At 35.9% G+C, this 25,198-nt stretch overlaps 2 protein-coding genes across 4 annotated transcripts; one reads left to right on the top strand and one right to left on the bottom strand.

Annotated features, from left to right (window-relative positions):
- Window positions 1–1,285: 1,285 nt before the first annotated feature.
- LOC113117710 (kelch-like protein 10) lies at window positions 1,286–6,385 on the bottom strand. Its single transcript, XM_026286595.1, has 8 exons — window positions 6,228–6,385; window positions 5,252–5,744; window positions 4,022–4,447; window positions 3,081–3,278; window positions 2,733–2,882; window positions 2,070–2,186; window positions 1,632–1,723; window positions 1,286–1,473 (listed from the first exon to the last, which is right to left on the bottom strand). The coding sequence occupies exons 1-8, from the start codon at window positions 6,368–6,370 to the stop codon at window positions 1,341–1,343; spliced, it is 1,752 nt and encodes a 583-aa protein (XP_026142380.1). The 5' UTR covers window positions 6,371–6,385; the 3' UTR covers window positions 1,286–1,340.
- A 1,347-nt stretch (window positions 6,386–7,732) lies between these two features.
- On the top strand, window positions 7,733–23,821 carry LOC113117709 (metabotropic glutamate receptor 1-like). 3 transcript variants are annotated; one of them, XM_026286591.1, is made up of 10 exons: window positions 7,733–7,811; window positions 8,251–9,083; window positions 10,578–10,827; window positions 13,596–13,831; window positions 14,956–14,964; window positions 17,506–17,752; window positions 18,097–18,265; window positions 18,353–18,479; window positions 20,455–21,385; window positions 22,837–23,821. In XM_026286591.1, exons 2-10 carry the CDS (start codon window positions 8,351–8,353, stop codon window positions 23,639–23,641), a joined length of 3,507 nt encoding a protein of 1,168 aa, XP_026142376.1. In that variant the 5' UTR covers window positions 7,733–7,811; window positions 8,251–8,350; the 3' UTR covers window positions 23,642–23,821. The 3 variants fall into 3 exon arrangements, with proteins under 3 accessions (XP_026142376.1, XP_026142378.1, XP_026142377.1); XM_026286593.1 differs by having other exon boundaries at window positions 22,872–23,075; XM_026286592.1 differs by lacking the exon at window positions 14,956–14,964.
- Window positions 23,822–25,198: the final 1,377 nt, after the last annotated feature.

Below are 25,198 nucleotides of genomic sequence, written 5' to 3' on the forward strand. Positions count from 1 at the left end.
TTTGTGCTTTTGATCTGTCTCTCCCTCATTCTCTCTCTCTCTCTCTCTCTCTCTCTCTCTCTCTCTCTGCTTCTCCTCAGGGCAAATCATCACCACCTGTAGCTTGTTTGTGAGAGCTTGCCTGAAGACCAAGAGGATATCAGGGCAGTTCAGACTCTGCTTGGAGACACACTTCTCCCCTGCTCCAGACTGAACCTTGTGCTAGCTTTTCATGCAGAGATAATAGTTGTGTTTAGCAGTGGCTAGTTCTTGTTTCTGCATGGACTGTTAGTGAATAATGTTCCAGGTTGTGGCTGAGCAAAAGGTATTGTGGTTCTTTTGTCTCAAGTGATTTTAAATAATAGTCTGTGTGCGCCTCTTTCTTTTTCTGTTGTGTTTTGTTGCCTCTGTTTTGTATAGCGAGGGAGGTGAGGGAAGTTTACTATTTTCCTTTCCTTTCCTTTTCTTTAAGGTAAGTTGGAGCTCTTTTACTAACTTAACTTAGTTATTGGATTTTTTTTTTTTTTTTTTTTTTTTAAGGCCCTGCCCTCCCCTGAGCCTTTGCTCACATTAATAATTCTCACTCACACACACACACACACACACAGGGTATCCTCTTCACTTCCCTTTGGACAGAGTAGGCTACCTAAAAAATACACTTTTTTTTTTTTTTTTTTTTTTTTTTTTTTTTTTTTTTTTTTCGCAATATTTAAAATTCAGGAAGCGGACGTCAGTCGGAACCAAAACAATGACAAGGCACTGTAATATTCTAAACACTAGATGGGGCTAAACGTACAAGTATCAAAATATGTTTTTATGAATAAATAAATTACTAAGTTACACACACATTCAGTACAACTGGTGCACTCTTGATTGTTTTCAGAAGTCATACAGTAATAAAAACATCTCTGATTATTTAGGAGCTAAATCAATCACACAAGATATGTAATCAGATATATAAAAAATGACATGTATTCACGGTGTCGTTTACAGTGATTATTAAACCGTTCATGAAACAAAACATTTTACTAAACATTATTCCCAATATTAGACACTGCATTTTTAGTCATTTACTGTCGTTTTTATCAATATGTTAAGATTCAGATTTTGTTGTCATTTAGAAGCTTTTATCCAAAGCAATTTAGTTCAATAATACAGGAACAGTCCTAATGGGACAACAACTGAGATAATTATTTTTACACTTGAAGGATTTGAACCTACAATCTTATGAACAACACCATATCTGACAGGAAGATTAACACTTTTAATAAAAATAATTTTTTTTTTTTTTTTTTTTTTTGCATTTATTCATGTGTGACATCACAGGTGCTGTGAAAGGTCCGAATGGTGCTGGAAGCAGGTCATTCACTGTCAGACTCGTCTTGTATCTGGACTGTGTCTCGCTGGGCAGCATACTGTGCCATGTTAGGCAATCCTGATATTATGCAACAACTGAGAGCACTGCGGAAAATGGCCATTTCATTTGCATCAAACCTGTGTGGAAAACAGAGGCTGAGAATGCAAAGAAAAATACTCTACACTTTCATTGAGTGATATATATATTATTTTTATTTTATTTTTTTCTTCGTGCGATTAGGTCTCATTAGCTCATGCAGTGTCAAATGATTTGAGATTGTGTTTGTGGATGTTACCATTCATTTGTCTTCTCATCGTAGCACTCCACATCAGACGTTGTGCTGAGTCCATTAAACCCTCCCACAGCAAACAACTGATCATCAACTACCTAGATTTTGAAGAAGGTATAAAGGAAATTAAATAATGTTAAGTCAAAGTATTTACCTTAATATGACTAAATGATGAATCACTTTAGTGAAACCCAATAAAATACAATGTAGAGTTTCTTGACTATTGAAATTAGGAAGATGTTTCCATAATCCAACAAACTTTCCAATATTGCTTCATTCTGATTTCCATTAAACCTTCTGGAGTTTTTTTTTTTTTTAGATCCAATTTTCCAATTGCTGTCAATATGGGACCAATATAGATTCCCTGAATTCATAATTACGAAAATACTTATTATAATGTGATTTCATAGTTTCAGCAAATACACCTAATAACTGTCCACTGACCTCAATGCCAAAGTTACTGCGTGGATTGTACATAGATGCTATATCACACCAGATGTTAGTCTGTGGGTTGTAGGTTTCTGCGGTCCGCAAACGGTTGGCACCATCAAAACCACCAACCTTTAAAAATGTATGCATTCTGTGAACTTTATGCATTTTCATGCATGCATTTACATAGACACAAAACAATCTTTAATCTATGATTGCTTCCGTGATTCTGTAGGTGTGCAAGGGTTATTACCCCATTTAAAAATTGTTCTTGAAACCAAATACTTAACAAATGATTTCAGATAGTTCAGCAAAGCACCATTTCTCATTTTCATTTAGTTTAACTTGGTGTAGTAAAATAAACTAAAATTGAAAAAAAAAATATTAAAACCATATTGACAAAACAATCTAGTTTAACTTGTACTAAAATTATGTACAAAAAAATACAGCTTTTTTTAAATGCATAAACTGTGTTCTAAATGATACAAAGAAGCATATGCTACTATAGACATATATTTAAATAACAAAAAAAAAATAATGACCAAAACTAATTGGCTAAATAAACTAAAATAAATCTATAAATGCATGTTTTCAAAATTAATTGCAAAATATGAATCCAAGCTAAAATAGAATGTCAATGATTTCAAAATAGCAGTGATGCCTGTGTTTAATACTCACAGCATAAACTAGATCCCCGTAAGCGATCACACCGACACCACTGCGCCGGCTTCTCATGGGAGCGACGAGAGTCCACTGGTTTGTGTCAGGGTTAAAGCTTTCAGCTGAGAAGAGACACTCTGTCCCAGTAAAACCTCCACAGATATAAACCTGCCAAACACACACAAATATAATACACATGCTGTTCGTTACTAAAGCCTTTCACACAGCGGTGATAGATGGTGTTTACGACCCTCAGTATATTTCATACAATGTTCTCTTTCTTATTTAAAGGTACTCTTATGCTATAGTCCACAATTTCTCCATTTCACCAGTCCTGCTGTACAGGTCACAGGTGCGTGTTCTTACCCTGCCGTGCAGTGATGTGGCGCTGGCATCACTCCTCCGTTCGTTCATGGATGCGGTCAGTGTCCACTGGTTGGTGTCAGGATCATAGCGTTCTGCTGATTTGAGCCGTCCATGTCCATCAAAGCCACCGATAGCATAAATGAACCCATCCAGAGCAGCAACACTAACATAGCATCGCCGTTCATACATGGGAGCCACCTACAACAACATGGTTTTACCAGGGTTTTTTTTTTCATATAAGTCAGTGCATACATCAATACACTATTTCATTGTTCTCTTTAATCAGTTGCAATAAAGTACAATGATATTACCATGATTTTTGATGGACTTTTAAATAAATATAAACTTTTTTGACAGAATCATTGAGGATAATTATGATTGTTATGGTTGAAACATTTATATTATATTATCAGGGTTATTATAGTTAACTTAAACTTAACCCTTACAAAAAAATGCATGACATTTTATTGCATGAAATAACAAAGAAACATTTATTTATAAAATAAATTAACCCTTAAACTTATTCTAGTAAGTTTCCAAAACAACTCTTCTTATTTTTATTAAGTTTAAATTGATCTACTAAAGTAGGTAAAATTGAACATTTAAAAATAATAATAATTATATATATATATATATAATAGAAATTATAATGCCAAAAATACAAATTAAAAATCGTATCTGAAATACAATTGAATAAAACTTTATATATTATATCTGAAACTACAATAATTGTTGGAAAACAAAAATGTATCCTGGATTCACCCATTTTTTGGACATGAACCATGGTAATACAGTGTTATTCTTTAAAGTATTCTTTAAACCAATTTCATTCAGTACTGTGGTCCATATCAAAGTACAATCTGATACCCATCATTTCACCATTAGTTTTTTTTTGAAGGAAGCTAAATTAAAGTTACTGGCTGACCTACAACATTTCTCACCTCATGCCAAGTTTGAGTGATTAGATTGAGCTTCCTCACACTGTTGAAATACTCCACACTGTCATAACCACCAACACAGTAGACGAACTCATCCAGGACAGCTGTGCCATGATAGGCTCTGGGACGCTCATCCTCAAGAGTCACACTGACCCAGCGGTCTGCTTTTGCATCATATGCTTCGATCACATTGGAGGGATTGCCGTTGCTCCATCCTCCGATGGCCAATAGGATCGCAGAGGGCAGACGTGGGCGTGTCAGTTGATGAATGAGCTCTAAGCTGATGGGTCCATGTAAATCCATGTCAAATTCAAACAAAGCCTTCATTGCATTGATGATGAGAGGCGTGCAGGCTTCATTCTCCATCACCAGTGCATTGCTCTTTACATTATTGATGAAGTAGTCTGATGTCATCAATCCCATTCGAACCTGAAGCACAGTGAAAAGAATTGCTAGATTGTTACTAGGCAGTTGATATGGTGTTCAAAGTGCTTGCACCATTACAAAATATTATATTTTTTTGTCTTGTTTCTAGAAAAAATATTTAAACTTTATAAAATTAAGATACATACAAAGACAAATGATTTAAGATATTAAGTCTTGTTTTCTGAAAAATATATAATTATTATGCATGTTTATGCTTCAAATAAGAAAAATATCTCAAGAAAAACTTTTTTCAAAAGTATTATTTTTCTTACCCAAAGTAAAATAAACTAGACCTGAAATAAAATAAAATATATATTTTTCCCAGCTGTGAAGGCAACATCAAATGCATTCGCAATTTCATTTAGTTTAATTTGATGTACTGAAATAACAACAAAACTCAAATTAATAAAACTATAAATAAATATAAATTAAAAACTAATTTAAAATTAATATCTATATAAATAAACAAAAAAATTTACAAATAGATTATAAAAAATATATTAATAAGAATTACAAAAACACACAAAAAATTACTAAAACTAAAATTAAACAGAAAACAAGAACAAAACTAATTTAATATATTGATAAAAAGGTGTAAACTCACTTAATTTTGTTATTAATTTATATTGTTTAATACACAAGAGTTAGTATCTTAAGTCACTGTCCTTCTCAAGTAAATGTATCTTGATTTAAGGCTTTTTAGATATTTGTTATTGAAAACAAGGCAAACATACTATAATGTTTTTTTTTTTTTAACTAAAACAACAAAACAGTGCAGACTGTTGAAAGATAGCTCTGCTGTTTTACCTTTGGCAGAAGCATGGTGATGTGTTTCCTCCTGCTTTCTGGAGCGTAATCAATCCAGTGGAGCACGGCTTCAAAAACCAGCTCCTCCTGTTTGACATTCAGCTCATCCTTCTCAATGATCTCCTCGAGCTGTTCCAGTGAGAGCTCCAGGAACTCCTCAGATACTTGCAGAACCTCCTCAAAGTGCTGCAGGATGTAGAGCTTTGCTTTACGGCAGAGCTTTGAACAGGAGTGAAAATCCTCTGTGAACATGCGGATGCCAACGCAGTTCTCCGGACGTAAGCGTGACTCCAGGAACTGACAGCAGGCATCTACAAGACCCGAGACTAAGAACTGATCAGCCGCCACCAAGAGCTCCAGCACATTCTCCTCTGTAATCAGGACAGATGCTGTGTACGCGTACTGAATAATAAGAGACATGATGTTTCGGGACAATCCTGGAATATCATAGAAATGTTCCGGTATTCTGGTCCAATTAGCAGAGAAGAGAACCCTGCAAACAATTTTGAAAAAGAAATATAGGCATTATTGATAAGTATTTTTGTTTCACACATTAAGAAATATATTATTTACAATTTAACCTTTTCAAATCAGTTTTCACAAGTAGACTAGAAAAACATATTGCTTTAAAATATATGCTGCTTCAATGAATGGTATTTCACAGATTGATTAATTTGTAAGAGATTGTTATCATATATTGAATTCAACATGCTGCGTAAACTCGTAAACATTCTTTTAATTCCATTAAAATGAAGAATTTAATTTCAAGAAACATTTTTATCTAAATACTGTAGTAATATCCTGTGTTCTGCTAATGCACTCATTAATTTCTATTCATTTACAATATGCATTAGACATCTTAGACAGTTTTAACAGTATGATGCAAACTGATGAAAATTATGTAGGCATATATAATTATAATTTTTTCTAGGTAGGACACTCTGTACACAGTTGCAGTTTAAATGCTTCTCCTCACCTAAAATAAGGGCTGCAGCCACACAAGATGATCTTGTGCACTTGAAACTCTCTGTCGTTTGCCCTGATGATCAAGTCAGTATGTTCACCCAGTAAACGTGCTTCATCAAACACGTTCAAGACTGTGGGACTGATGTTCTCCATTTTATAGATATGTATATATATATTTTTACCAGCTTTTGGTCTTTAGTAAATGTATGCAGTCTTCTCATCTCAAGATTGAAGTCTCAGGAGTTCCATATATTCTAGTTCTAGAATATCTTTGTGACATCATAGTGGCAGAGATGGAATAGGCTTTTTTTTATTATTAATTTGTGTTTTGGCCTTAGTCTTTGGCTTTTGCATCAAAACCAAAGTTTATATTAACAATTCATAATAATTAACCATTTGATTTTTAACTCCGTGACCAATAAAATTAAACAAAGAGATTAAATAATTAGACATTTGAACATGCAATCATGCAAATACATGACACAAAACACAAGTGAGTTTTTGACAGTAGAAGATTCAACAGATGTCAAACACTGACAGTTTACATAATGCAGAATAGTTTGATATTACATGGTACTTGATTAAACACTGTAAAGGTGAAATTACAAATACAGAATACAGTCTATGGTGCCACCTAATGCATTTCACAGAAATATTGATTTCAGAAATATTTATCAGCACCCAGGCTGTTTTAATGAGCTGTGCGTTTTTATTGGTGACTATTACCTTAATACACCTCAAATGTTACTAATATTAGTTTTGTCCTTTTTAAATTTATGACCAATAAAGTGTTTTCAACAAAAGATTGTTTATGTTCATCACTCACAATTCAGAATCTGTTAGATACAGATCGTGTCAGGTATTTATTTTAAACATTTGCAAATGTATTACCTAGCAATGTTGCTGTTTTATTAATAATTAATGGCAAGTGAAATTATGGGACATGGAGAATCAGTGATGTTTCAAGGTCAAATAAGTGTGTGAATGCAGTGCAGTACGTTAATCTGACCACCAGAGGGCCCTGTCACCTGCTTATTGCAATGGACTCCAAAGTGCCCCACAATTCAATATTCTTATCAGGTTTTTTTTTTTACTTGATATTTGAAGCATTGATAATAATTCAGTTCTATATCTATGTTCATCTTTTTTAGAAAGCATGAATATATGAGCACAGAGAACGTCAAGGAGGTTGTCGAATATTTTATTTTATGCAATCTTAGTATAGGTATGTGATATATTGATGTTTTCTTACTGCAAACTATTGAAATTACCAATTGTGTGAAATCTGTGTATCTGTATTTTCATAATTGAAGGGGAATGTGGATAATACTGCAATAAGTACTATTTTAAGACGACAACAAAAATGTATTATAGATTAGTTGTTAATTTTAAAGAAGGCACGCATTACACATACTTGGCTAAACGTGATGTATAATATTTCTCTCATATTCCTCTGCATTTGTGTGTCTGGTGTGTGAGCCGTGATGATGGAGGAGGAGGTTCCTGCGCTCATGTTGGAGGATGAATACAGGAGGCTCAGTGTGTGCTCCAGCAGCTCGGGAGAGAGATGCATCGACACGTGCTGTGATTTCAGGTGAGCTGATTAAATGAGGATTGAATGCATGACACAGATATAATGCATCAGCCAGATCACTAAACCAGTGTCCTGTTAGGAGTTATTGCATGCTGACTATTATATTTTAGTTGAATCATAGCACAGCTCATCTAGAACACATGGAGCATGTTAAGGAGACTTCTGTAAGTTGTTTCAATCTCTGTTTGATTCAGAAAAGTCCACCGCAGATATCTAGGATGATTTGCATATGTATTGTCTGTGAATATCAAATATTCATCTAAAAATAATAAGGTTATATAGTTTCATTACGAACGATTATGTCATTGTCCTGGTTCTGGCTCATCAGACTTTAATATACTGGCATGAATTAAAAAAGAACAAATCATGAGAGTTATCGCATCTGTAGCTGCTGCTAGGATGTGATCTGAAGTGATTTATTCTCATCCTCATTCTGCAGGGAAGCTGTTTGGATGATGACGGCTGGACTGGAATGCAACAAATATCTTTGTCTCTTACCAGCAAGATGGAGCTGATTTTAACTGAAGACATCTGACACCATGAGGACGATGATGATGATGGTGATGATGAGAATGAATGTCCTCCTTTTTTTGTGTCTCTCAGTCTTATTGTTTTGCACCTGTCCCCTCTCATCAGCTGATGTTCATCAGAGGTCAGTGGTACCCAGAGCAGCCTCCCGCTCTGTGGCAAGGATGGATGGTGATATCATCATCGGCGCTCTGTTTTCAGTCCATCATCAACCTGCAGCAGAGAAGGTCGCGGAAAGAAAGTGCGGGGAGATCAGAGAACAGTACGGGATCCAAAGAGTGGAAGCGATGTTTTATACACTAGATAGAATCAACGCAGATCCCAATCTTCTTCCCAACATCACTCTGGGTTGTGAGATCAGGGACTCCTGCTGGCACTCATCTGTTGCTTTGGAACAGAGTATTGAGTTCATAAGAGACTCGCTTATCTCCATCCGTGATGACAAAGACGGGACGAAGTGGTGCGGCGAGGCAAATCCTCCCGCTCAGGCGCCGGCCACCAAAAAACCCATCGCTGGTGTGATTGGACCTGGATCCAGTTCAGTGGCCATTCAAGTTCAGAACCTGCTGCAGCTGTTCAACATCCCTCAGATTGCGTACTCGGCTACAAGCATTGATCTGAGCGATAAAACCCTCTATAAGTACTTCCTTAGGGTCGTGCCCTCGGACACTCTTCAGGCCAGAGCTCTCCTGGACATCGTGAAACGCTACAACTGGACGTATGTGTCAGCAGTTCACACCGAGGGTGAGTTATATATATGAGTTAGTATCAGCATGTGGTTCTCCTAAAACACACTTAAAAGAAAAACAGACACAAATTAGTCAGTTCTCATCATAGAGCTATAAAATGTATTGTGCATTGCATGTCAGATCGTCTGGTCTTAAAATAATTTTATGCAAAATGTAGTGAGGTCTTTAACATGTACTAGTTTTTTTTTTTTTGCAAAACCGAGCACAGTTTAGGATGTTAAGATCTCTTTGAAACTCTTGTGAGATTATTGGGATCTGTTTCTCAGGAGAATTAAGCAGAAATCTCCATTTGCACCCTATTTAGTCTCAGATCAGGTTTTAAAGCTGCTGTAGGTAACTTTTGTAAAAATATATTTTTTACATATTTGTTAAACCTGTCATTATGTCCTCACAGTAGAATATGAGACAGATAATCTGTGAAAAAATCAAGCTCCTCTGGCTCCTCCCAGTGTCCTATTGCCATTTGCAGGAATGCATCCGCTCCCATTAAGAAACAACCAATCAGAGCTGCGGTCCGTAACTTTGTTTGTGTTCAAAATGTAGAAAAATTTATATAATAAGCGTGTACACCATGAATCCATTTTCCAAACCGTGCACCGCGGCGGAGTAACCCAGTACTTTTGTGATTCTTCATAGACATAAACAGAGAGAAGTAGTTCCGGCTACGATGTTCTTCCGCAAGACGCAAGCAGTTCTGTTTATTAACAGCTAGAGCGTCAAAAGTTACCTACCGCAGCTTTAAATAGATCTTATTTGTGATTTTTATTTTCTCATTATCATCCCATGCTTCAGTCTGACTTTCAAAAATAGCCCAGATTGCATTTAAAATAACATTAATATGCCTGTTTGGGACGGTAAAATGAAATCAGACCAGAAGAACCAGAGGTTACAGAACTTGAATCCAAATATCACTTCAATTCCTGTACAAGGTCAAACACTCATGCATGCATGCTGAGTGTCTTTTAATCACCATATCATTATCAAGAGATTGATGTTGGTCTCATATCCTGTCACATTATTCCAAATACAACCCAATCTGTGATTAAAAAGTGACACAGTAATCTAATCTTCTTAACAGCACTCGAAAGCACAATCAGGATCACAACCTGAGCTCTCAAATCATTCAGTGAAACAAATATCTGTGTCATCATCGGTCCAATGTCATATTCACCGATAATAAACATAAGAGTCATTTCAAACATTGAGGATTAATATCATCTGATGTATTAAATAATGGACGATACCTGAAATTTAGAAAAATGTTCATTCCAGTTCACAATCCGATTCAATATTAACGTGGAAGTTTACACTCATAAAAGAAAAAGAGCAAGTTATTACATTCCAAATAGACAACTTTTTTGTTTTTTTGTTAGACTATTAAGGTAAGTTGTGACACTTGTAATTTAAATCAGACTAAAGTGCCAAACTCATTGCATGGACACTGAGAGACTCTGATTTAGACGCTCTTGTGTTGGCTGTCATTCCTCAGGGAACTATGGCGAGAGCGGGATGGAGGCCTTTAAAGAACTGGCATCTCAGGAAGGTTTGTGTATCGCACATTCGGACAAGATCTACAGCAACGCTGGGGAGAAACACTTTGACCGACTGCTGAGGAAACTGCGAGAGCGTCTGCCCAAAGCTCGCGTGGTGGTGTGTTTCTGTGAGGGGATGACTGTTCGTGGTCTCCTCATGGCCATGAGACGCCTCGGTGTAGCCAGAGAATTCCTCCTCATCGGCAGGTGAATATTCATTTTTAATTTAATGAAATGTGACACTTCAGGGATGCTGGGGGCCTTTAGAAGCATTAAAACATAATCCTTAATCGTTTTATAAAGCATCAGATCTATCAAAGGGATTCTGCTAGAAATGATTGTGATTTCCTGATGCTGCAGGTTTCTATTAATGAGATATTAAAATGATGGATTTTGAGTTTTTGAAATCAGCTGAACCCTCTCTTGTTGGTGTAAAGTATTTTATACCTCTGTCTTGATGCCAAAACAGTCTCTATGGACTGAAAAGAGGAACATCATTTGGACAAGGCTGCTTTATTCTGGGTCAAGGAGACTGTTTTAAAGGAGGCTAATTCAAAGCTATATCATTAAGTAACTTAACTGAAAGACATACTAGTTTTACCAGGCTGAAAGACGATATTTTGAAGATTGCTGGTAATCAAACAGTTGGTGGTTCCCATTGACTTCCATAGTATTTATTTTCCTACATTACCAACAATTTTCAAAATATCTGCTTTTATGTTCAAAATAAGAAAGCAACTCATAAAGGTTTTGAATTACACAAGGGTGAGTAGTGACAGAATTTTCATGTTTGGGTGAACTATCCCTTTAACAGTGTGCCCACAGTAACAATTAAAATGATTTTGTTTGAATATTATGTATTTGAAATGAATTTAGTAAATGATATTGTAACAAAATGTAATTGCTAATTTGTATTCACTTGTATCCAGAATTGTGAAATATTTCGATTCTAAAACTACTATGAGTTTTCAAATGTCATTTAATTGCAGAAGTTAGAAATGTTAAAATATGAGGTCAAAGGTCAAGCCTGTGTGTTGCACAAGAAGTACTCATGATTAATTTTAGTAGTGTTTTTTTAAATATATATATATATATAAAACAAAAAAATATATTATATATATATATATATATATATATATATATATATATATATATATATATATATATATATATATATATATATATATATATATATATATATAATATATTTTTTTGTTTTGCATGACAAATGATGGGGAACACATGGCTTTTCCAAAACTTTGGAAGCTAACATATAATTCATAAACGGAGCTTTTTATTTGTTATCATATTCATCAGACTATAATTTGGCATTATTTTGACTATATGATTATGTAAAACCAACAACATTACAGCAGCAGTTTTAAAGATGTTTTCTTTGGATTGTTTGACTACTCAAAAGAGAATATAGAAAAATAAAGTCAACTAATTTGTGTTTCCTGCTAGCCAAATTTCGCATACATAAACAAATATCTGGCTCTAAAATTTATTTAGAGTTGTTTTAGGAAAACTATCCAAAGCTCTGTTAATCCCAAAGCAATCAAAATGTATCTATTCATCTTATGTGTCCTCTTAAGGTGTACATTTATTACTGTTTTTGTTAACCTGGCAACATATCCCTTACGGGAAAAAAAACAAACAAAAAAAAAACAGAAAAAATAATTGTGATACGTGCTCTGAAGTCCCAATCTGAATGAAAAGATTCACAAACCTGTTCTGAAGATCTGAAGTGCTTTGAAGTCGAACCCGCTCCGAAGCGCTCTGAATTCCCGATCTGAATCAAACTGATTTGTGATATGCTATCCGACTGTAGTGCTTCATAACAGTGAATAAGTTTGCGATGCAATGATTTAACTGATTTGGGGTTTTGAAAAGCTCCATTTCAAAGGTGTACATTTTTAGCATATTTACCTTAACTTCTCAGGTAATATCAATATTAGGATTTCAGAATTCAGTCAAAATTCCAATAGCAGTAATTACATATACTCAACTGTTTGATCAAAACTATTAACATCGATTGACATTAGTAGGGACATAGCATCCCTAATAAATTCTAAACCCTTGACTGAATCATTGCTTCAATTCATGGTGCTCCAGACACCACACGTCATTGACGCTTGCTGGTCACAGCTGTACAAGGAACAAAGATTTGGCCAAAACATGCAAAAAAAACACCTTTTGCATAAAATTAGAAATGTTTTATTGAAAGTGTAATCTGTTAAATCCAATCAATAAATAATCAAAGGCAGTTTGTCAGTTTAATACACAAAAGTAAAATCTAAAATCTTTTTGTTTTTTTAATAAAAAGCAAAACAAAAAATAAACACCTGGGACCTAAAATTTGAAGCATTTAACTTTAATAAAAGTTGAAGCAACACTTGATTGTGGCATTCCTTTGGTCAGCTGTAATCACTTTGAGAACACACAATGCTTTTCAGCTGCTCTTGATTAATTGACATCTGTGAAATATGAAGTGTCCACTAATAATAGTCAGTTTTTGGCATGCTGCCGAGAAGATGCTGAGAGGCAGATGGTGCTGATGATGCCATGACCACTGAAAGACACCTTCATTACACGCTCAAACAACACACGTTCAAGTAGGGATGGACTAGGACTAAAAAACAGCCTGGGGTTACATCTTACTATTATATAGTTCATGTAAATATTTTCATGCTCTTTTGACATGCCGAAATAGCATCTTATTCCGTGCAAAGGCAGCCAGTTGTAAAATATTTTGAATGTTGTTGCTAAAAGCACCAGAGAAGATTATATCAATCAACTGACTGATGAACCATCTAACACAGTGTTGTGCACGCTGAGTCTGTTTTTCAGCCTGTGCTAAAGTAGGTCAATGCACTCGAGTGTCAGTGTTATTCAGTCATTGCAGGTGAGAGATTGAAGAGGAAGCTGGTGGTAATTAGGTGACTGATTAGACACTTTGTGACCCTTTCTTTCAGTGACGGCTGGGCGGACAGGGATGAGGTCGTGGAGGGCTACGAGCAGGAAGCTGTGGGCGGCATCACTATGAAGCTACAGACAGAGGAGGTCACGTCCTTCGATGACTATTACCTGCAGTTACAGCTCAACACCAACAATAGAAACCCCTGGTTCGCTGAATTCTGGCAGCACCGTTTCCAGTGCCGCCTCCCGGGACATCCACAAGAAAACACTAATTATAAGAAGAACTGCTCAGGTACGAGGAGAGCGAGGGTGTATATGGGTCATTCCAAATATGCAGTACACGTTCATGTCCCCATCATAGATGACCTAATATATTAGATAAAATATTATCTTAAAAATCACAAATAAGTGAACATAGAGGTGAATTTACAGAATGTGCTACTTTGTTCAGGTAAATGTTCTGAATTTCTAAAATAAAAAAAATTAAAAACTTCATGCAGAAAATAAAATTTGCTAAATATTTACTCTATGCAAGATATAGATGAGTTCGTTTTTTTCATCAAAACAGATTTGAAGAAATTTAGCATTACATGACTTGCTCACTGATGGATCCTCTGCAGTGAATGGGTGCCGTCAGAATGAGACTCCAAACGGGGGGGGGGGGGTTGGGGGGGAAATGTAATTCGCAACAAGTAATCCACACGACTCCAGTCCATCAACTGATGTCTTGTGAAGTGAAAAAGTGAATCCATCTTTAAGGCGTTTTAAGTTAAAAGACGAGTGCTTTATTGCCTTCTCCGGTGAAAAAGTCGTCCAGACTCAAAAATATGCACAGATCAAGCACCGTTTACAATTGAAAACAGTTTAAAACAGTTCTAAACAAATATGTTGGTGTATTTTGATGTGAGAGGACAACAGATGGTGGACTTTTTAACTGGAGGAAGTATTTTTATGGATTATGAACTGGTATTTTGGACTGGCACAAACATTTGTAAGTGTGAGCAGTGGATTTGAAGGATTCTTTGGTTTGTAGCTATAGTTGTCATGCAAAAATAATAATAATAATAATAATTTCTCCTGTTTTTATCAAATTACTGAGTTTAAGGCTGATGATACATGGGGCGACTTTTTTAAGCATCATTGCTTGGGCACTTTCCCATTGAGAATGGGCAACAAATTTCTATCAGGATATTTTAGATCAGTTGCGGGCCCTTGTCTCATCTGGTTACCCATTGAAGGCAACATTGCAAAGAAAGTTTATCATCAGCCTAAAATGTACGGCAGAACAGGAATGACCCATTTTGCATGCTATAAGCTGTTATTTCCCAAAACAGAAGGGTTTATAATCATTTAAAATCATATATTTGTGTTTTTGCTCCTTTTTTATCTTTGAAACCATCTCTGGTGACTGAAAAGGCGATATAGGTAAATGTACTCTTTTTATGGCACATTTCTATCTGGCTGGGTTCATATTTAACATCAGCAGAGTTTTGAGACAACACTTTATTTTCTGCATTTGCAGTCCCACATTTCGTTTCACAAAGCAATATATTTATGTTTTAGCTTGTTACATGCTTTTAAACTATAGAATTCTTTATTATCTGAACTACATTTATGCTATTTTCATGTTGTTTTTCCATATTTTTACAGCGTTGCTTTGCTTAAAAAAAAATGTGTTTGGTTTTTAGGCGATCCTTATGCAAAATGTTAATTTAAATTTTTTGAAATGTAAACATAAACACAAAATGCAAACTGTTACAAATGATCAAACAGAGAAATAGTCATAGTCTGCTGTTCTGTTATTATTTCTTTGTCTAGAACTCCAAGATGGTAAGTGAATATTTTTCTGAAGAGCTAGCGTGGAGATACTTCAGCAATATAGATAGAGGTCGACTGATATAATACAACCATATGATTTCAAAATAAATTATGTTGTGTGACTCTGCCTTTTTAATATATATTTTAATATCACTAGTAAACATTATTAGATAAGAGAGTTTACTCTTGTAAATAAGCTCAGGTCACAATGCAGTACTGAATATCGGTTGACCTCTAATATATGAAGTTATTGGGATGTTTTTTTTTTCCCAAATAAGAAATGAGCATCTATAAGGGCACTTCAGTTTGAACTTTATATCCCAATAACAGCTAGATTTATCATGCCAGTTGGCTTTGCTGCATGTTCCAGTGGGGAACTCTTTTAAGCATTTTTAGATGCTTGTGCTAATATGAATCAGAGCCTTCAGAGAGAAGAAATAAAGAGGTCACACTTCTTATTTCTACAGATTCGGCTCCACTTACACCATGCATCTGCTAAACATTCACAACTGAAAAAAAAAAAGAAAAATAGATTGTATTGATGTCATACTGTGGCTATGGTAAAAAAAATATTATTTGGTGCTCACTAATTTTTACAAAAAAAAAAAAAAAACAGTGACCAGACATTATAATCTGGTGTCACATTGTAAATAGGGTAGACGAGGTTATAGTAAAGTAAAGTATATGGTGACTTTATTTCTTTATTCATAAGAAAATCAATATTTAAGGATCTAAAATAAATTATACTAAACTAGGAATGTTGTTCATCTATTGTTTGTTTTTCAGATTTTTTAATCTGATTATTGGAATGATTTTGATGAACTGTTGATGAGATTAATTTTGTGATGAGATGATATTTGGGAATAGATATCATAGCACAGTATCATATCCTTACTGAAGCCTCCAGTCCTAATTATTTCACGTTGCATGTAAACAAAACGTTGACATACCAAATAAAAGTTTTGAAATTGGTTTAGAAAAAAATGATCTAATAGAGAGCCAGGGGGTTAGAAACACAGAGAAATCCTCGCAATATGCCTCTAGTATTAATAAAACATGTATTTCATGTTTTTCTTAAGTTTTTCCTCAAAGTGTCACTGTTATATTATGGTTTGAGCCCATCCCAAAAAATGAGGTATTTACAAGCGAAGCATGCCTAGGTTTTAGCTTTCACTCGTGGCTTGTTGCAATGCACTTTAATTCACAGATATAATGTTAGAGCCATCACATTGAGCGTTTCCTTTGGATATGTATGTTTTATCTTTGAAATACACCATATTTATCAGTTATGGTGCCTGATACTGCTTCCTGCTGGCTTGTTACAGATCACCAGATGATACTGTAGGGTGTCCTTTGACATTGCCCGTTCCTTTGAATTAACACAGCAATCTTTGTTTTTGTTTTTTTTTAATTGTCAGACACATTTACTGTGAGTCATGAGGGAGATGGGCAAGAATGAGAACACGGATGAATAGTTAATTTCCTTGCTTAATTAATAATAATGTCCCCATCATGTCCATTACTAATTAAATGCTGCGTTGGGTTACATAAATGGTTTGCCTCGCCAGGGCAACTGCATTTCGTTTGATCTTCTGTTTTAATGCTGCAGTCTTTTGATTCGCTGTCCAATAGAAAAAGACAGAACTTACTTAACTGTTTTTCCTGTGCCTTAGGAATAATGATGTCTTTGGACACCCTATCGTTCCCTTTCTAATGCTCAAAAATGACTATAAAATGGGGTCTGGAAATATCATGGCTGAACTGTTACAGTGGAGATTTTCATTGTGATTTTCATTTTAGTAAAAGCCTTTTAGCTGCAAAATGTGGAACTTTTTTCTAGGATTTGCTGGTATTGCTGAATGATTTACTGCAGTCAACATGAAATCAGAATTCACTTAATGCATGTAATTACTGTCAATGATTCATTAGTTCACATTATTTGAAAGAAAACTACATTGCCTGTATGAAAAGACTAACATCACTTAGGCCATGTAGGCGGTTGGATGTTGACAACCAGTAGTCAAATAGCTGTTAAGATCTATAGTGATGTAAAATGGGTTGCAAATGTTGTTTCATGTTGACTAAAACACTCAGGTTGCATTGCATTGATGTTCTAATAATTGCTTTTTGGTTTTCTGATTCTCACAGGTTACGAAAGCCTAGAGGACAACTATGTCCAGGACAGTAAGATGGGTTTCGTCATTAATGCCATCTACGCCATGGCTCACGGACTTCATGATATGCATCAGCACTTGTGTCCGGGTCACGTGGGACTGTGCGACGCCATGGACCCCATTGACGGCAGCAAACTGCTGGACTTTCTCCTCAAGACCTCGTTTACTGGTGTGTCTGGAGAAGATGTGTGGTTCGATGAAAACGGGGACTTACCAGGCAGGTCAGTCTTACTTACTGGCCTACATAAATTTACGTTTTATTCACTAAACTAATAACACAAAAATAGCAATTCATTAATTTTTAAACCACCATGGGGTGTGCTGTGCATCCAATAAATGCAGTGACCTGACTTTGGAAAACACTCTGGTTGTTCTGTCCATAATTCTGTCTTTTGGTGGCAATAATCAATGTTTTGCATTATTCATGCCAAAGAAAATGTAAGTTAGGATGAATTATATGCTGAAGTTTAATACTTAGGTTTAGGGGTTTGTTTAAATTGCAAACCCCAACTATGAGCGATAATAGTTGTATTGTAGATTAATTTCCTTTTCTCTTTTTTTAAAGGTATGACATTATGAACCTGCAGTTTGTGGAGCCTGGCGTTTATGACTATATAAACGTTGGCTCGTGGCATGAAGGCGTTTTAAGTATCGATGATTATATGATCCAGATGAACCGCAGTGAGATGGTCCGATCTGTCTGCAGTGAGCCCTGCTCCAAAGGAGAGATCAAGGTCAGTTTGTATATTTATTAGCAAAAACACTTTATTTCCACTGCATCCATTTCTTCTTAAACAAATGTGTATAATGTGTCTTCACAGGTGATCAGGAAAGGGGAGGTGAGCTGCTGTTGGATCTGTACGGCCTGTAAGGACAATGAATATGTCCAGGATGAGTTCACCTGCAAAGCGTGTGAGCTGGGATGGTGGCCAGACAAAGAACTGCAAGGTATTTCATTTGCAATAGCAAATTTTGTTAAACTTCAGACCCAGACTTGACCTGGCAGAATGGTGAATTTGAGTTGTTGTAGCTGAAAGTACTACACTCTTATTAGCAGCTGAAAGCATTATCATATTAGCCCAAACATTCAATAAATTAAAACTATGAAAATGTGTAGTGCTAACCGAAATGTGGTTGGTTTTCATTTGAAGGATCATCTGTGACAGCTGTTTCTCCTAATATTCCTCAGGAGAAATAACAATAGACACAAATGAGACCATACTTGATGTATCGACCTGTAAAATTTAGTTGTATAACATTGCTCAGAAAATGTACATTCTTTGAAGAGAAGTGTTTAATAAAGTACTGAAATCTTGCATTTTAGTTGGCTTTGGTAATTTGGTTTCTTGAGGTTGAGAACTCTTCTGAAGATCTAGAGGAGACATGACATTACTAGAATCATCAGAAGAATGAAGCAAAAGTCTCAATTTTATCTCTATTTGATTTCATAGTTGTTGGGGGGGGGGGTGTTGTGGGGGCTGTGTGGCATAGTTAACATTTTAAATTTGAAATGTTTCCGTAAAGCTAAATATTCAAAGATATAACTTGGTCTACAAGCTTTAACAATTCAGTGTCACAATTTATGCCAGACAAGAATGACACCTTAAACCGACCGCTTGCAAAGAGCTTGATTGACAGACGATCTGACCAATCAGAGCGTGCGTATTATGTGTTACCGGTGCTATATCTTTCTAAGCCATCAGACTTATTATTTTTAAATGATAATAGAGTTGCAGTGGTGATTTTTGCATGGACAGGCACAATTAGTTTTCTTCAAAAAAATGTTAAAAAGTAGATTTTTCGACATAGTTTAAATCACTTTAATGCTTTTGGAAAGTCAAAGGAAAAAGCACGTGTCTGCTTTTTCAAAGCATCATAGATGCGTCATCAAACATCCATGCAGAATCCCATTCTCCAGCTCTTACATTACTGATTTGGCTTTTAAAAGACCTTCACTGTCCTATTTTCAGAAGGTTTCCCATGACACCTGAAGGCCATTTATCATTTTTACGGATTGCTTGCGCCGTACAACTTATCGCCTGTGACAGCCCTACTTCACCGGCTACTTCTCTGTCCTATTTTCATACACTATGATGGTCAATGTCAATGCAGCAGCCTAGAGTGTTTCTAGCAATGTATTTTTCATCAGTTCACTATAGTATTCTGCAGCTCCATTCTGTGCTACAGCAGTAATGCACAGATTCAACATAGCTCAATAATAAACCATGTGCATGGGACAAATACAAGTTTAATTTGTGATTCATGTGTTTCTATTTACAAATTGTTGTCCTTAAACTCAACTTGAGTTTTATCACTGGTAAAAGTGTCTAGCTCTCATGAATACTGGTGTTGGTAATGAGGAAGCATTGGTTTCTCCTCTCCTGCTGCAGTCTCTCAAGTCTCCTTTGGCTTGGTTCTTTCTTACGGCCGGTCCCTAAGTGGAAGGGCTGTTTATTTTTAGGTGAGCTGGAAACCTACTTTAGTACTTGGTGCATAAGCGAGCTGGTCAAACTCAGATGGCCAGTTCTACAAAAACACGAAGCAATGCAGAGTGTATGCTTTTACTATTTTTAATGCATATTCAACAATGCATGCATTGATCTCAACCTCCTGTTGACCTTTTAGAGTGTTTGCTTATTGGTGGAAGCATTAATTCATAATGTCTCACACCCTATGACTATAGACACACACTATATTGCCAAACGTATTCGGACACCCCTTCTAATGAACAGGTTTGACTACTTTGGTACAAATCAGTCAATTTTAACCTTCAATATTATAGTAATGTAGTAGTAGCAACTGACTCTCAGAGAGTTTATTGGGTTTATTGTCTACCAGATAAAAAGTCTGATGCTTAGAAAATTATTGAATGCATTGTGTTCATAGTCACATATGATCTAATCATTTTGTTTTGTCTACTCAGTTTGTGAGCCCCTTCCCCTGCAATACCTGGAGTGGAGTCATCCTGAATCCATCGCGGCTGTCGTTTTTTCATGTCTGGGCATCCTAGTGACCAGTTTCGTCACCTTCATCTTTATACTGTACCGCGACACGCCAGTCGTCAAGTCCTCCAGTCGTGAACTTTGCTACATCATCTTGGCTGGCATCTTCCTGGGTTACATCTGCCCCTTCACTCTCATCGCCCGTCCCACCATAGCCTCGTGTTACCTGCAGCGCCTTCTCGTGGGTCTTTCGGCCTCTATGTGCTACTCGGCTCTCGTCACCAAGACCAACCGCATCGCTCGCATTCTAGCCGGCAGCAAGAAGAAAATATGCACACGCAAACCACGCTTCATGAGCGCCTGGGCGCAAGTGGTGATCGCTTTCATCCTCATCAGCGTGCAACTGACTTTGGAGGTCACACTGATCATCTTGGAGCCTCCGGAGCCCATAAAATCCTACCCCAGCATTCGAGAAGTTTTTCTAATATGCAACACCAGCAATTTGGGCATGGTGGCGCCATTGGGCTACAACGGTCTGCTCATTCTCAGCTGCACCTATTATGCGTTTAAAACTCGCAACGTCCCTGCCAACTTCAACGAGGCCAAGTACATCGCCTTCACCATGTACACCACCTGTATTATCTGGTTGGCCTTTGTGCCGATCTACTTCGGTTCCAACTATAAGATCATCACCACATCGTTCTCCGTGAGCCTCAGCGTGACGGTGGCTCTCGGCTGCATGTTCACACCAAAAATGTACATTATCATCGCCAAGCCCGAGAGGAACGTACGCAGTGCGTTCACCACCTCAGACGTGGTGCGCATGCATGTGGGTGATAGGAAAATTGCTTGTAGGAGCAACACCCTGCTAAACATGTTCAAACGCAAGAAGAACGCGTCTGGAAATGCCAAGTAAGTAGCTCAGCGGTGTTAGCACAGTCTCTCTCCGTCCTGTTGCGTTAGAGCCCATGGGTCCAGTCCTGTTAATACAGCTTCCCTCCAGATCTTAAGATCATGCCATTTAGAGGAGCTTCTTCAATTAACATCTCAATTAAGGTTAACTACAATTAAAACCTGCACACCCGGGGCGTCTGAGCAGCAGGGCTGGGAGAGACTGTAGGACTATAGTAGCTTTAAATGTATGTAAAGGCAAAGAGCAAGAATTGTTATTGTTCCACTGCTGGTTGGTATGATAGTCTGTATATAATAGTAGAAATTTGTCAACTGGAAGAGATTTTGCTATCATTTTTTTTTTACCAGTAGACAAATAAAGCAAGAAGCAAAAAGGTGGAAGGACTTGTTATAAACAAGTAAAAGATGGTTGTGACTAATTGTTTTACAATTGTGATTGTTGCAAAATATAGAATGCATAATATATGTACATGTATATCGGCTGTCTTGCAATGGCTCTGGTCAAAATTTTGAGTTGCAACTATTTGTTTATAATATTAGTCTTCTGTGTTAATAATGCAAGCTGTTTCTGCACTGATGCCAGACTGATTCATTTGTTATGAATAATCTGAATTTTTGCTGAGAATCGAAATAACTTCCAGATGGAAAGAGAAAAATTAAAATAGAATGAGATTAAATTCCTTTTATGTGTAACGTATATTTTGGGATATAAAGTGTGGTCCAAATGTTTGAGAGCACTAATAGAAATGCTTCAATTTTCCTGTGTTTTAATATAATATGTAATATTTTAATAAATTAAATTGAATGTATTTGTTATATTATGCATTTGTTTTTATGGAGTATTATTTGATATATATATATATATATATATATATATATATATATATATATATATATATATATATATATATATATTTAAACGTTTGAGTAAAAAGTTGATTGAATTTTCACACAAATTCAGAATTTAAATAAAAAAAATCTTTCTTTAATGGCAGCAGCACTGGATCTGAAAATCATGTTTTTTGGCATGATTTGAGATGTTCAAAAAGCATCTTGAGGTTTACTGGAAGAAAATCTGACCCTCGTTACAAAAATGTACTCCAAATACATTTGATTAGTCATCATAGAGCAGGATCAGAATTGTTCCCAATTAATTGCTTTTCTAAGTTCATGTGAAAAAAATACATTTTCAAGCTAGTTGTTGACTTTTGGACCTCACTGTAAAGTGTCACTTTAAAATAAAATTGCTTACTGTATACTGTGATTATGATCTTGGTCATATTAGAATGATCTGTAAAAATAAACTTTTTTAAAGCATATACCAAATATCTGAATACTAATATTTAGTATATATTCATGGCACAATTTTTTTACACGAACCAGAAATGTTGTTCTTGTGTTCACCTTTCTCGGTTCCTGTGAAATAACAGTCGTCTTTATTTTGTTCATAGTTCTAATGGAAAGTCTGTGTCATGGTCTGAACCAGGTTCAAGACATCCTCCGAAAGGGGAACACATGTGGCACAGACTGTCTGTACATGTGAAGAGGCAGGAAGCCGGATCCAATCAGACGGCTGTCATCAAACCCCTAACTAATACCTTCAATAACCCCGGCATGGAGTTTTCCGATTTAAGCACCAAGACTCTGTATAATGTAGCCGAGGAGGATGAGGGCGACCCGATCAGATACAATCCCCCGGGCAGTCCTCCTCTGATGGGCAAGCCTATGATCAAATCGGGCGCTGATATGACGTTTTACACTCCTGAGCAACACGTGCCAGAAAAAAACAGTGTTCTCCCTCAATATTGTATTGCCGATCAAGAGGTGCTCGAGTTCAATTCAAGCATGCCCGATCTGGATGAGATCATAAGTCTGCCCGAGCTGGGTGATGAGGTGATCTCCTCCCTTCAGCCCCAAATATTGCACCCGCATCCGATTTTGTCCATGCACATGGATGCATACCCGGACGAACCCGCCTCCCCTTTGGAGGAGGTTGAAAATGACCAGTTTGGGCTTCTTCAGGGCTACATGTATGACAATGCGCAGATCCATGATGAGGAGGAGTTGGTGCAGATTAAAATGACAATGGAGGACTCTGTGGCCCTCATGCCACCTTCTCCGTTTAGGGATTCACTCGGCTCGGGCAGTCCCATTCCCAACTCCCCCATGTCCGAGTCCATCTTATGCACACCGCCGAGCGTGACGTACGCATCTGTCATTCTCAGAGACTATAAGCAAACCTCCTCGACCCTTTGAAATCTATTTTAGGAGATCATGTCAGCTCCAGCTTTGTGAAATAATAGCTACTGTACTAGTTTGTGCAATAATGTGACTGCAAGTCACCTGAACTGGAGAGCTTTAATATTACAGTATATGCTTGATTTAAAGAGAGAGTATGGAAAGGAATGTATGTTCAACAGGGTCCAAAATTAAGACTTGCCAAGTGCAAAATGCACATACAATTAAAACTTATTTTAAATGGGCCAGTGTTATTTTACTATTACTGATTTACTATTATACTTTTTATTTAAATATAATTAGTTTTTATACTGTGTTGTCATTTTAATTTCTGTTTAAGTTTTAGTAATTTTGTTTTGTTTTTATCATATATATATATATATATATACACATTTTTTTTTATTTTATTTTTTTTCCTGTATAGATTCCAGTATATTCATTTCTATTTTGGATTTTTTTTATTTTTTTTTATGATTTCACTTTTAGTTAACAAAAATAACCCAGAAATGAACAATAAAACAAAATATTATTTAATGGCTGAACATTTTTTAGTAAATTCACCTGCAACTGGCAGTTAACGAAAATGTTAACTAATATACTATTATAGTTCTTAATTTATACTTTGAATTCATTTAAATTTTGCATTTTCATTTTAATTACAGTTTCAGCTTTTGTTTCTCATTTTTATTAGTTTTTATCCGTTTTAGTATTTTCTTTTTTTGCTTTAATTGTCTATAACTTTTATTGGTTATTTTAATTTTAGATCATTTAGTACTTAATTAAACTAAATTAATATTATGCTGTCTTGGCAACCAACTAAAATAAGTTTCAGTTGTTTTGTTTGTTTTTTGTTCATTACATTTGTTTATTTATTTATTTTTATTAAAAAAATGTATTTATGTTTTCAGTTTTAGTTAACAATAATAACCCTGAAACGCAAAATACAGTTTAACATCCTGCCATTTTTGTGTGGCAAAGAAAAGTTAATTTTGGACCTTAATGCCAGTGAGAGAGTAAAAGCAGGAACTAAATGTGTACAGTAGGTGCTCTTTGATTTGTGTCACTATCACTTGCTTTAGTGTGGCAGCAGTAGTTGACATGAAACCAACACCAGTCATTGTAATGCTGTATATTCTGAGCTCTTTATGCTTTTCGTAATAGATCAAATCATCTAAAGGACTTGCAGAAAACAACCACTGTAGCAAAAAACAAAAACAAAATCAGCTTTAGGAATTCCAACAATGTGCAGCAACTTTATCAGTGACTATTTAATGTGTCTAAGGTATTTTATACAGTCGTAACTTTTATAAACTGTATTTAAAAAGTCTATATTAAAATAAACATGATGATCAAACAGTTTTAGGTGTAGTTAAAGCATCAAATCATGCAGCATATGTATGCAGTAAACTACAATACGTGTAGATAGTAAATTTGTTTGCAAAAATCAGTGCCAATGTCAGAACCACCTGCATTTTTTCATGCTGTATTGTTTTTATGTACTTTTTCTATAGTTTGTGTGTTTAAAGTACAATAAGAAGTGTATATATATTTTTTTGTTCTATTTAGGTTTTGTTG

This window comes from Carassius auratus, chromosome 17 (genome assembly GCF_003368295.1).
Source record: "Carassius auratus strain Wakin chromosome 17, ASM336829v1, whole genome shotgun sequence".
Taxonomy (NCBI): domain Eukaryota; kingdom Metazoa; phylum Chordata; class Actinopteri; order Cypriniformes; family Cyprinidae; genus Carassius; species Carassius auratus.